At 49.6% G+C, this 13,431-nt stretch overlaps 1 protein-coding gene across 1 annotated transcript in view; it reads right to left on the reverse strand.

The window, feature by feature from the left end:
* Positions 1–467: 467 nt before the first annotated feature.
* The window catches only part of Pnpla1 (patatin like phospholipase domain containing 1), a 36,701-nt gene continuing 23,737 nt past the window's right edge, over positions 468–13,431 (reverse strand). The window contains exons 6-9 of the mRNA XM_047557061.1: positions 9,418–10,023; positions 6,889–6,967; positions 5,774–5,899; positions 468–979 (exon numbers count right to left, since the gene is read on the reverse strand). Coding sequence (XP_047413017.1) covers positions 772–979; positions 5,774–5,899; positions 6,889–6,967; positions 9,418–10,023 — 1,019 coding nt within the window. The 3' untranslated portion in view covers positions 468–771. The remainder of the gene's footprint in view (positions 980–5,773; positions 5,900–6,888; positions 6,968–9,417; positions 10,024–13,431) is intronic.

The raw sequence follows: 13,431 nt of genomic DNA on the forward strand, positions 1-13,431 counted from the left end.
GATGGGGGACATGCACCCTCTGTGCCCTTGGTACTGGCAACAAGTGTCACCCCTGGCCCCCAAAGGCTGCAGGTGGGGAGGACATCTGAGAATAGCAGGGAGAAGTCTGGGCCTGGGGGTCCTCAGGTTCTCTCCAGCTCCTGTCTCTCTTGGTTCATGGCTTCCTAGGGAAAGGACGTGGATCCATTATTTCCTGAGCATCTCCCCACTGCCCCACAACAGAGGGCTTCCCTAACTTTAGTTCCACCAAGGGCATCTCTTCCAGATCCGCTCACCTGGGGCAGCCCTAATTGGTGGCCAAGCCCTTGATAGCCAACCTCGTGTGTGGAAATTGGAAGTACAGATCTATGCCAAGCCAGTTGGAGGCTTCATTTTATTTTTCAAGGGTCCTCTGCTGCTCTACTGGGAGAGGATAAAAGGGTGTTTGAAACATTATGCAGTTTATAAAACTTTAATTGGTACTTGGTTTTTCAGGAAGAGGTCGGGGTGGAGTGGTTTCCAGAGAGCTGAATACAGTTGTGCAGATTGTACACTGTGCAGGTTGTACACTGTGTCATACAAAGGAGGTAGGGAATTCATAGACATAGAAATGTCTTTGTTATTTGTACAGTTTTCTAGCAATTGACATCAAGTGTCTTGTTTTAACAAAATCAGTATAGCAATATTCCAACTGCTGACAGTCAAGTTCTCCAGGAGGGGGTGCTATTTTCTTGGTGCAGGAGGTTCTATATAGACTAATGTTGACCTTGACTTTGACCAGGAAGGGGAAGGTCAGGGGTAGAAGCTGGATTTACAGACTCGGGGGTCAATACAGCATCCTGGGGGAGGACAGGTAGGGTCTGGCCTTGGGGAATACCCTGAGGAATTCCACACCTCGGGGCAGCTGTATTCCTGGATCCGACTGGGATGAGGCCTGTAGGTGACCCAAACTATGTCAGGCATGGAGAGCAGAGAGAAGTCGAGTGGGCAGGGAGCAGACCTGGGGGAAGCACATGTGAGAAGAAACAGGATAAAATGGGTAATAGAAGACCCAAGTCCAAGCCTTTACCTGTGTGACCCTGGGCAAGTCCTTGGCCCGTTCTGGGAAATTGCAAGAAGTCCCCTGCAGAGATCATCTCAGAGATACACCTGGGTATAGACTTGCATATTCTTGGATAGTTTTCAGATCTCCATAATTTTCAAATCTGTCGTCCCGTGAGGTAAACCTGCAGGGACTCCCTAGAACCACGTGGGAAGTTCAGCCCCATTAGCAGGGCTCCCGAGCCAGCCTGACTCACCCCTGCCCTGGTTCCAAGTTCACCTCCAGGCTTCTCCCTGCCTCCAGCCTTGTCTGGGTAGTAACTGCTGGCAGACTGTGGATGCCTGGCTCCAGTCATCCCACGTGCCTGCTGCTCCTCCTCCCCTCCTTCAGGAATCCTTCCCTGAGACCCTCCATCTGACGGGATGAACTGGCTGCCTCTCCTCTGCGCACCTTCCCATCCTAAGCCAGCGGTTCTCAAACTCCAGCGAGCTCAGACTCACAGGTGAGATATACACTGCCTGTCAGCCCCAGGTTCTTAGCTCAGTAGGTCTGGCTGGACCCAGGAATCTGAGGTTTTAACAGGCTCCCAGGTAATGCTGCCGAGGCTGACCCGGAGCTCTCCCACCCACAGAACCTCCGAGCTCCGAGAGAGGCAGATCTCTGTAATGGATCTATTCACACCATGCTCCGTCCAATTAACGGAGAACAGGCTAAAGGCCATCGTGTCTCCAGTGTCCACCAAAGAATAGGGATTAACTGAAAGTTGTTTGAATAAATACAAGTCAACAAGTCCAAGAGTGCTACGAAAGAAAAACGTACAGTATTCTGCATAAGATAGGTCAAAGTCGACTTTGGACCTCAGCGCAAGCTGTTACTGGATATGGAACCACGGGTGAAGTTCAGCGTCAGGCTTTGTACTGTAGGTGCCGCTGAACCTAGTCCAGGATGAAGCCATGCCCTGCAATAGTTCACTCGCCAGAGGCTCTACTGTGTGATTTCATGGGTGCCTTCACTTCTCTGAGCCCGCCCACCCCCTAGGGTTAAAGGTAATTTAATGTGAAACAGTCCAGGCACTTGATAGCAGTTCAATGCATTTTTAAAATCCTAACCATCAGGAAGACAGCACCTGGTCCACCAGACGTTAAAGCACTTGAGAAACTCAGTGGGTGCAGCACGCACTACTGACTCAGGCAGTCAGGCCAACAGACGGGCCCAGACACCAATGAGAAGCCGGGACAAAATATAGGTGCCATTTAAATCAGCAGCAAGAGAACAGATTACTTACTAAATTGCTTGGAGGTGACTGGCCAGCTAATTTAGGGGGAATTTAAGTGTGTTAGTTTTCCCCAGTCAGTTTAAAATAAAATTAAAAGATTAAGACAGGTCCACATCTCTGATTTGAAGCCCTTGAGGACAGATGTGCTTGGGAATTCAGAATTCTCCAAACTTTAGGGAAAGAAAAATAGTGCTTCGGTTATATGTTTTGTAGCTTCCCCTATGGGGTCTGGGAACACCCAACAGTGAGACACACTACTATTTCTACAGACAAGTTATGAAAATTCACACTATGTGGAAGAAAGGCCACAAATAATTTGACCTCTGGCATAGCTGAGGTTTTTGCCGTCACAGGAACAACTACAGATTTTTGTTTTTTCAGACCATCTTCTGTTTCGGAATTGCAGGTGAGGGCAGCGGACCCAGCATGCCTAGTGTTGGTGAGCGTGCATGTAGGGGAATCTACCCTAGTTCATTTGCTGGGGGAAGGGTAAATTATTATAATCCCCTCAAGGACGATTTGGTCACATGCACAACTTCCCCAAAATATATACCTTTGACCTAGCAATTCTAGTTCTAGAAATGCAGACACCAAAGGGATGATGGGTAAGTGTGTGCAAGAATGTGTTCAGGGGGATGTTTGTCAAAGCAATGTCCATAAGAGCAACAAGGTGGAAACAGCCTAAATGTCCATCTGTAGGGGATTGATTACACAGACAGTGGTACATCACACCAATGGAATACCACAGATCCGTTACCAACTTGATAAATCTATATTTGACACGGAAAGAAACAGTGATATACATATACCATTTAGTGCAAAAGCAGGCTATAAAACATTATGTAGCATACAATGCCATTTCCATAAAAATAAAAAGTACACGTCTGTCTGCATATGCTTAAAATAGGGAAGGTTCTTCACCAAAATATTAACATCTGGGTGGTGGGGTTTCTGGAAATTTTTACTTTCTATTTGTGCTTTTCTAAATCTGAAGACTATTTTTTTTTTTTTTGTAATGAGTGCATGTTGTTTTTAAAGCCAAAAAAAGTAATAAAATGTCTCATCCTATAAAGAATGCAGGTATAAAAAACAAATAGGGATAATGTCTCTTTCGAGTGACATTTATGTTGTGCTAAAATAGAGGACCCTGCCCAGAATCCTACGTGGGCAGCTCGTCTCTGTGTCTTCCTTGTGTTCAGAGATCCCCCTGCTCCTTTCTCTTGGCACCCTAGGTTTTCAAGCCGCCTTAGACTCCCCCAAATGTCCCACGCAGGCCTGGGCACTCATCGCAGGATTTGATGTGTCTTCAGTGCCCAGAATGACACGGGACACTTGCACATGCAGCTTCTCATTTAAGACCCAAATAACTGTGGGGTGAAGTAGATGTTCACAGGGAGAAACTGAGATTCCCACTGAGGAAGGACTGGCCTCAGTGGAGAACCAGAGGCTGACCCCAGGACTTCTGACTCCCGTGCCGCTGCTCCTACCACCCTGGGAGGCTGTATTGCTTAGTGGTAATATTAAGACACTGGGGACAGACAATTTGGATTGGATCCTGGCTCTGTCACTTACCAGCTGTTTGGCTTTGGGCATGTTACTTAACGGCTCTGTGCTACAGTATCTGGAACATAAGTTCTGTATACGTTTTAGTTATTATTATTATATTCACATTTGAATAGGGGGAAATTCCATAAAAAGCCAAAGAACAGGCTCTCTCATGTAGAAATTTGGGGAGTCTGACAGACAATGGCAGTAAGTAGGATAATTTGAGGGCAGGACAATTCTTCTTTTCCATTTGTAGCCTGTAGACTGTCTCTTAATTGGGGGTTAGTTTTATAATCCAGGGTCAAAGGACTACTGAACTTTTTATTGGAAGGGAAATGCAGCCAGCAGAGGAAAGCTGCACCCAGTCTGCTCTAAGAGAAGGGCAAGCCTGGCAGAACTGCTGGTCCCAGGATGAAAGAGACTGGAACAGAATCAATCCGGACCTACAGCCTAGGCAGAGCTGTCCAAGTCAATTGGTAGACCCAAGGAAAAAATAAATAAATACTTGTCATTAAAATCCACTGAAATGGGGTTGTTTGTTATGCAGCATTATCCTAGCAGCAGCAGCTAGTGAATACCATCTGCATCAGAGTATGAATTTGCACCTCTGCTTAAACTACACTGATTAACATATGGTGCATCTGCCCTTTAACTTTTATTCTGGCCTGTCTCCTGTTGTTGCCTGGGGTATCAGCTGGGGACCTGGAGTTTATTCAGGACAAGTCTGTAAATGAGACAGTGTTACTTGTGATTACAGCTTGGGAGGAAATGAGCAGATCTCTCCTCTTGGATCCTTCCCCATTCTCTTTCCCGGGCATTTTTGAGCTTCTCTTTTCTACCCTAACCTAGGCTTTTGAAGTTCAGAGCAGCTGATGTGCCTGTAATTGCTTAAGATCACCAAGGAGTGGCTTTGTCCCCGTCTGTGACAGAGGCTGCAGGCACCCTGGCCCAAGGCAGTCTCTAAGAGCACCTGCAGCAGGGCTCTCCCAGCTTGTGAACATTCTTGTTGGACGCTGTCACTGCCTGCTGCCTTAGGAGGCACCTCCATCTGCAGAAGGTTCATCTACCAAGGAAGCCCTGGTGGTACCCACAGTTCCCACTGCCCCGCTGCGGTGGGAAGAGAACTGGCCCTGGAATCAAGGAACCTGAGTCTTGGCCTGGCTGCCAGCTGGCCCTTCTAGCTCTAGATGCAGATGGTATTCGTCAGCTGTTGCTGCTACGACAATGCTGCATAACAAACAACCCCATGACAGACCTGCCCAAAGTCCTATGAATGAACTTGACCTTGAGCTCCCAGGGACAGAGATACAAACCCTCAAAGCTCAAGGAAGTCTTGAGGTTGGAGAGCAAGGAATGGAGTGAGAACAATCCCAAGTTGCACCAATTCCATGACCCCAGCTGCCCACAGAGTCCTATCTGCTCCCTGTCCACCCTTTAATCCAGAAAGGGACACGAGGGTTTGCCTCACTTCCCAAGCAACTCTGAGAATCCCCTTCCCACCACCCCGCTCCCCGCACCCACTAAGTCCCTATTTACCCAGACTCTGCAGTGGGCTTTTGGCTACCAGGGTGAAATGGACCCTTGTCTAGTTGATAAGTCCTTATGCCTCTCTGGGGACCACCACTTGGGACAGGGACAATCAGAAAGGATGTTGCTTTGAGAAGTGATTCACAGAGTTGATTGCATTCAACTCTCCCGACCTTATGAGCTGATATCATCCCCATTTGGCAGATCAGGAAATGGAGACTCGGAGACACCAAGCGTCCTGACTGAGACCCCTGAATGAGGCTGAGGCAGAGCAGGGAATTCATGCCAGGTGGGTCTGACTCCAAAGCCCAGGCTCCCTGCGCCCATCCTCCTGGGAATGTTTCTGAGGCATCTCCAGAGCTGCTGGGGGTGGGGAGGATTCGAAAAACGTAAGCCATGCTCACTGCACTTTGCTGCCTGGTTTTTTGGCCCGTGGTTGCCTCGGGAAGCCTTTTCGGGTGCTGCTTGGTTTTGGTTTGTTCTTCTTGAATACCTTCTTCACCCAGTTTGCATCCTCACCTGGGCTCTCCCTGGGCAAAGACAGGAAGCAGGTGGTTTGTTAGTTGCCTGTGCCATGTCCACCCCTCTTGGGTCCTGCTCTAGCTCAGGAGGAGGACCCACCGGGTGGCCGAGCACCAGAGATCCCCAGCAAACATCAATGGTTGTCAGTGAATATTTACCTAAATAACATCATGCTCACTAGGCAACTGACAGGCTTGTGTTTACTGTTAGATGCAAATGCAAGGAAGTTTAAATGATGTGAACGCAATGCAAAATTTATGCCTAAGCTCAAAAGTATTCCATTTATACACACTCTGCCCAAAAGTCGCAGAGTTGAAATCATGCATAATATGGCAGGCAGGTCCGTCTTGGTAAGTCTGATATGATGAGGAGTGCGACCCCGAGGCAAGGCTGCTCTCCAGTCCTGCAGCTGCGGACCCCGGAGCCCGGCCAGGCCAGGGCTGTCCCAGCCAGGAACGAGGTTGTGGGTGGGTGGGGGAGAAACGTGCCTGACCCGCCCTCCGATTCCCAGCCCCAATCCAACTGCCATCCAGTCAGCAGGGAGCCCAGGTAAGGGTCCCCAGGGAACATTAAAAAAATATGGGGGTCTAGAACCTCAGACCCTCTCATAATTGCTGTAAAGATAAAAATTCAGTGTGTTACACAAACTGGTCGATTCATGCGCCCTAGAAAAAGGGTTTCCCTCAACTCAGACGATGCAGGGGCTGCCCCAGGCCAGGGCGGCTGCTGCTACCCGCTTTGAACTGTGGCTTCACGGAGAGTAAAATATGGGGTGCTTCCCGGCAGCACCCACAGAGCGTCCGCGGCGTGCGCAGAAGGGAACCCAGGAGAACAGCCTCCCCCACAGGAGCAGGCAGATGCCCACACCGCCCTCGCCGCAGAAGAGGGAAGGGGCGGACGGTGACCGCGCAAGCTGGAGCAGGGCCGCGGTGTTCCCAGGGCAGCCTGGCCCCTTCCCCCACCGGAGTGAAGGGCGCTTCTCAGCGAAGGAACTTACGTCACGCGAGGCTGGCCGGTGGTTTCCTTCACATGGACCCGAGCTGCGGCACTTTTTGGATTTGAAGAGGCGAGGGGAGCTTCATCCAAAGTAAAAATATGGGAGGCATGAGCGACAGGGGGTGGGGGTGGGGTGCTTGGTCTTTTTTTTTTTTTTTTTTTTGTACCAGGGATTGAACCCAGGGGCCCTTAACCACTGAGCCACATCCCCAGTCCATTTTATTCTTTTTAATTTTGAGACAGGGTCTCGCTGAGTTGCTCAGCACCTCACTAAGTTGCTGAGGTGGCTTTGAACTTGGGATCCTTCCTGCCTCTGCCTCCCAAACCACTGGGATTACAGGCGCGTGCCACCGCATCTGGCACTTGGTCATTTTTGAAATAACAACAGTAAGTAAGCAAGAGAGTTTAAAAAGTCATTATATTCTCTTATTCTCAAATTTTCATATTTAGGACCAAATCACAGTATTAGATTTGATAGAGACCCAGGGCAGCAGCAGTGGAAGGGCTGAGGCTGACCCTTGATGGGACACTCGGATGACTCCCTCCCTGAAGGCAAAACCTTAGGGGGAGTTTTCAGGGAAATCCCCCAGAGGGGCCTGGATTCCCACCACGGGCTTCACGCAACACTTTCCTTGGAATAGAGAATATCAATAGTGTCATCACCACCGTTCTTAAGCAAGCTCTTTGCCTGTTTTCGGTAAGGATGGGATGCAGGTTATCAGAAGATAATTGTGTAATAGATATAAATGTAAGTAATATAAAATGTATATTTCCCTATCTGAAGTTCCTCTGTGAGGGTCCTCTTGGATGTCCCTAGGTGTCCCCAGTCTATTTTCAGTGAGACTTGCCCACTGTTTATGGATTTCCCTGGGGTTGTTTATAATTTTCCTGTCCCCCAGTATCACCCTGGCCAGCCTTAAATGACTGACAGCACTGAACCCGAGAGGGTCCCCTCTGCCTTACTGCCACAGATGGCTGGGGATGTTGCAGTGAGGTCCACTGTAGGCCCTGACAGTTTTTCAGCTTTGGCACTATTGCCGATGAGGTCAGATAATTCTTTGTTGTAGGAGCATCCCTGGCCCCCACCTACCAGGTGACAACAGAAAGTATCTCCAGATATTGCTAGAAGCCACCTGGGAATAAGATCACGTCTAGCTGAGAATCACTGGACTGTCTAGCCTCGGCTTGAGTGAAGAACACCAACTCAGGACCAGGTTTGCCCAGCCCCTGAAGATGGCTGCCTTCACGCTCAGGTGTGACCTGCTGCAAATAAATGCATTGTATTTTAACAGGAAATAAGAAAGCATGTAAAATCTTTTTTGATTTTCTGACTCTAATGTCCTTGTGTTTTTATCTTATTGTTATTAAAAGAATCAAAGTAAATCTATTCCAGAGAAATGGGGTCACTTCTGACTTGGGACAGATCCCCAAAGAAGCAAACCTTGCTGATCTGGGCTTTTAACTATGGAAGTTTGGCTGAGGGACCACGAGGATTGCCTGGCTTCAGTCCATCCTTTGGGCTGCTCTCCTCCTGCCACACCGAGGCCATCCTTGGTGGTCACACACATCTCCTCTTCACCCTGAATGTGCCCTGCACTTTCTTGCTCTGCACTGGAACCTCTTGAGCAAAATCTGAAAGCTCTTTCTACTCCATCCTATCTTCTCCCACAAAGCATGACTGTCAAAAGCCTGCCCATTTTAACTCCTGTCACCGCCAAGAAGCCTCACTTATTCCCCAGAGAGAAGTGGTCTGCTTTTCTATGAATACCCTCCAATGTGGTTTTTGTTATTTATATGATACTTTAAACTTCTTGTTTTTTTGACATGGGGACCTATGTTGTCTCTTACGCTGGAGATTTTTTTATGGGGGTAATGAATCAAGAACTGTCAATCTTAGAAGCCCTGTCAGGTGTTTTCTCGAACTATCTATAGCGAATAATTGGTTTAAAAAATTATTTGCGATCTTTAGTGAACTGTACTCTTGTAAAATACAATTCAAACACATCAGTTGAAAATTGATCAAACTGCTGGATCTCTGCACTCATTTCATTGTGACCTAGTAACAAACAGTGTGGAGGCTGGTCGCCTTCTGTGGACCACTCTTGAGAATCACTGCCCAGCACAGTGGCTTTCACAACAAAACCTCCTGAAGCAGCCCTGCAGCAGTTAAACCGGAGTGGGTAAAACCATCTGGGTTTGTGAAAAACGCAGCTGAGCCCCACCCTGTTTATGACTTAGTAGGCCTGTGGTTGGGCCTGAGAAGTGTCAGTTCTAACAAATTCCCAGATGATGCTTTAGTGACAGGCTGGAGGGATCACACTTTGAGAATCACTGCACCAAAGGAACAAAGAGCTGGCGATTGCACTGCCCCCTTGTGGTGGCCTGAGCTCATAACAAGCAGAGCGGCTAAAGCTTCCCTACCTTCACCAACCCATCCCCTCAAAGCAGTGCCTATCAGCCATGGTGCTCTTAGGTGCTTGCTGAGCACTCCAGACAGGAGAATGTAGTGGGAAGCCAGGGGGGTCCCTACCTGGGGGCTGTTCTGGGCCCAGTTCCTCCACCGGTGGCTGTGCAGGGGATGCTGAAGGAGAACCTCGGGGTGATGTCTGAGATGCTCCCACAGCTGACGGCCCCAGGGGTGGCCTGGGTGACGTGCATTCCTGGGAGGGTGGTGAGCTGAGTGGCAGTCTAGATGGTGGTATCTGCTGCTCAGGTGACACAGGTGACAGGCCAGGTGGTGCAAAGGGCAGTGATGGGTCGGGCCTTGGGCCTGGTGATAAGTGCCCAGTTGAACCCGATGCTGGTGGCACTGGTAGCAAGTCACTTGGAGAGAGTGGCAGCGATGAGGTCTGTGGTGGGGCAGGTGGCTGCTTGAATGAAGGGGCAGGTGACTCCACAGGGCACTCGCACGTGGATTCGGGAGTCCGCATGGCTGGGGTCACAGGCGGATGGCCATCCCTGACGTCCCCCTCGGGAGCCCACTCTGTGCGAAGCTGTGCGGGTTCCTCCCGCCGTGGTGGCAGGCTTGGCTGGCTGCGCTCGGGGCACTCATGGCCAAGGGCGAGTTCTATCTGGCAGTACACTTCCACCCGGGGGAACATCACTCTCCTGGAGGGCGAATTCAGGTAGGCGGCATCTGGGGAGAACAACAGCCCGGGTCGCAGCAGATGACCAACCCGTCATCGCCGGGCATCTGCAAAAATGGCCCCCAAGTTATCTTCATAGACAGGACTAGCGCTGCCGGCCTTTCTGTCCTTACTTCAACTCACAGGGAGAAAGACAAGCATGATTATCCCTGGCCTCTGGGTGGGGAGGCACACATGGCCCAAATAGTCTAAAAAAAGCTAAGAAATAACCTGTGGCCTTGAGTTAATAATAATGTATCAATATCCATTGGTTAATTGGAACGAGTGTGACATAAGGTGTACCCTATTGTATGTGTAGCATACTATGACATCTAATAATGTGAGATGTAAATAACAGAACTAAGCACCATGGTACAAGCCTGCAATCCCGGAGACTCAGGAGCTGGAGGCAGGAGGATCACAAGTTCAAGGTCAGCCTGGGCAACTTAGTGAGACTCTGTCTCAAAATAAAAAATAAAAGGCCTGGGAATGTAATTCAGTAGTAAAGCACCTCTGAGTTCAATTCCCAGTACCAAAAATAATGATGATGATGATGATGATGATGATGATGATGATAGGAGGAGGCGTGGACTGAAGCTCCCTGTACCATTTCACAATTTTTCTATAAATCTTAAACTATGATACAAAACAAATCTTATTAAAAGTGGAGGTGGGATGGGTAAAATAGTTGAGCAGATGCTTCACCAAAGAAGATATGGGTAGCAAACAAGCAGATGAAAAGACGCTGAACATCATTAGTCATGAGGGAAATGCAAATTAAAACCCCAACATAGCACCACACACCTATGGGAAGGCTTCACGTGTGAGGCCCCGGGCTGGGTCCTCAGCACCACAGAAAAATAAATAAAGTAAAGGTATTATGTCTATCTACAACTAAAAAATGGGAAAAAAAAGTCAAACACACATTCTGGTTATAGATCCAAAGGAATCAAAAACAGGATTCTGAAGAGAAATGCACACCCTCATGAACGTCACAGCATTATTTGCAATAAGGAAAGGGGGACGAACCCAGTACCCAGTGTCCATCAGCGGGTGAATGGATAAAGAAAACCGAGTACAGACAAATGAGCGTCAGTCTGAAGTGGAAGGAAACCCTGCACAATCCACATCACCCACCAACCTGAGGACACTGGGCCACGTGACGCAGGTGAATCACAAAAAGACACTGTTTGATTCCACTTCTGTGAGATATCTAGAGTGGTCAAACTTGCAGAAGCCAAGCCAGCAGTGGGAGCCAGAGGCCAGAGGAGTCGGCCATCAGTGGCCAGAGAGTTTCAGTTTTGCAGGATGAAGAGGTGCTAGAGTTCTGTTGCACACAGTATGAATCTAATCAGCTCTCCTGAATGGTACACTTAAAATGGTTGGCATTTATTTTTCCACAACTAAACTATATGTGGAGGGTTGCAGTGGCACATGCCTATAATCCCAGCAGCTCAGGAGGCTGAGTCAGGAGGATTGAGAGTTCAAAGCCAGCCTCAGCAACAGCAAGGCACTAAGCGACTCAGCAAGACCCCGTCTCTAAATAAAATACAACGTAGGGCTGGGGATGTGGCTCAGAGGTTGAGTGACCCCGGGTTCAATCCCCGGTACCAGGAAAAACAAAACAAAACAAAAACCAAACAAACAAAAAACCCAACTCTGTATGTGGGATAAAGATACACATACCACACAATCCAGTTTTCCACTCGTAGGTGTTTACCCGAGAAATGGAGACAAGTATCCATACAGACACTTATGGGCGAGTGTCCAAGCAGCTTCATGCCAAACAGCCCAAATCTGGAAGCTACCTGACTGTCCATCAACAGGTGAGGGAACAAGCGAGCCACAGGTGTGCTCATACAATGGACAGGAAGGGAATTTTGAAAAACTGAGCTATCTGTTCCCATTTGCAAGAGCATGCTGAGCCTGGGAATAATTAGGCAGAGGGAAGGAATCCAGATAAGAGAGAATTCGACCTATGAGATTCTATTTGTCAAAGTTCTAGGAAATGCAAATTCACCCACGATGACAGAACAGATCAGGAATGGCCTGGGCATGTCGGCGGGGAAATCCTGAAAGGGCACAGGGAGACTTGACGGCTCGCTGCCACGTTTCCACAGGTGTGTGTGTGAGAACCTACCAATCCCGGAGAGGAGGCAGGCGGGAGAGGAGGAAGGAGCGAGGCCGATGGGTGTCTGGACCCGGCCCGCTGACCGCCGACCGCAACCGCGCCCACGTGCACCATCTGTGTGGGGAATGTGGATTCCCAGGTGCCAGCGCCAGTGCCCTTCCCTGTGGCGGAGGCGGCTCACAGGGAGGCCGAGGGTGCGATAATGAGGAGGATGTGAGCCCTTGGGAGGGAGGGTGTGAACAGCAGGGTGTGAGTTGAAGAGTCCACGGTGACACCTTTCCGGTGCGGCTTCCTGCCAGAGGTGACCCCCCATCCAGAAAGCAGCCAGGTTGCTCCCCAGGTAGCAAGTGGGGATTAAGAGTGTGGCTCTGGGCACCAACTGGAATTTCTCAGGATGTGTCAGTGGTTCCTGTTCACGTCTAGTGCCAGCAGAAAACCCAGCCCCAGCCCAGCCGAGAGGAGGCAGGTGCTGGCGGTAGAACCTGCGCGCCGGCAGAGCCAGGCGCACACTGGCAACCGGAAGAGGAGCCCAATGGCTGCGAGCCGGCGGGGAGGTGTGATCTGCTCCTACTTGGTGTGATTCCAGGGCCGCTGGCAACGCTGCCAGCCTCTGATGCACTGCCTCCAGTGTCCTGGGGACGCCTGGAATTCCACCACTTGTTTTCATCCTGGGGTTTCAAACTGTCAATCAAACAGGTGTAAATGTCCACACCAGCTGTGGACAGAAGGGCGCAGAGGGGGAGGGGAAGCCGCTCCCGGGGTGGAAGATGGGCCACCGAGCAAGTCTGAAGAGCCACGTCGTAACTGTCCCCAGGACTTGTCCTGAGAGAGTGAGAAAGAAAATACATTCTAGGGGGAGAGAGAGGACACCGTGGGTAGGTAGAGGAGGCTCCGGGGGCAGGGGACTGTATTTCATTCAGAGACAGCATCTTGCTGAGTTGCCTAGCGCCTCACTTTTGCTGAGGCTGGTTTGAACTCATGATCCTCCTGCCTCAGCCTCCTGAGTGGGACTGCAGGCGTGCACCACCATGCCTGGCTCACTCTTTTCATTCTTGTAACAAAGACATTCGTCAGAGCCTTCCTGGGGCTCATTTAACACAGGCGCTTGGAATCATCCTACCACCCTGGTGGTGCACAGAGGGGACACTGGTGCAGGGACTACCTTTCTGGACCAGCATAGGACAAGGACTCTTCTCTCTGGATTGTAGCTCAATGTCACTCACAGTCACATAAATATCACTAGTCACCTCTACTTCTACATTAACAATAGGACCTTATTGGAAAGAAT

This window comes from Sciurus carolinensis, chromosome 7 (assembly GCF_902686445.1).
Source record: "Sciurus carolinensis chromosome 7, mSciCar1.2, whole genome shotgun sequence".
In the NCBI taxonomy this organism is placed as follows: domain Eukaryota; kingdom Metazoa; phylum Chordata; class Mammalia; order Rodentia; family Sciuridae; genus Sciurus; species Sciurus carolinensis.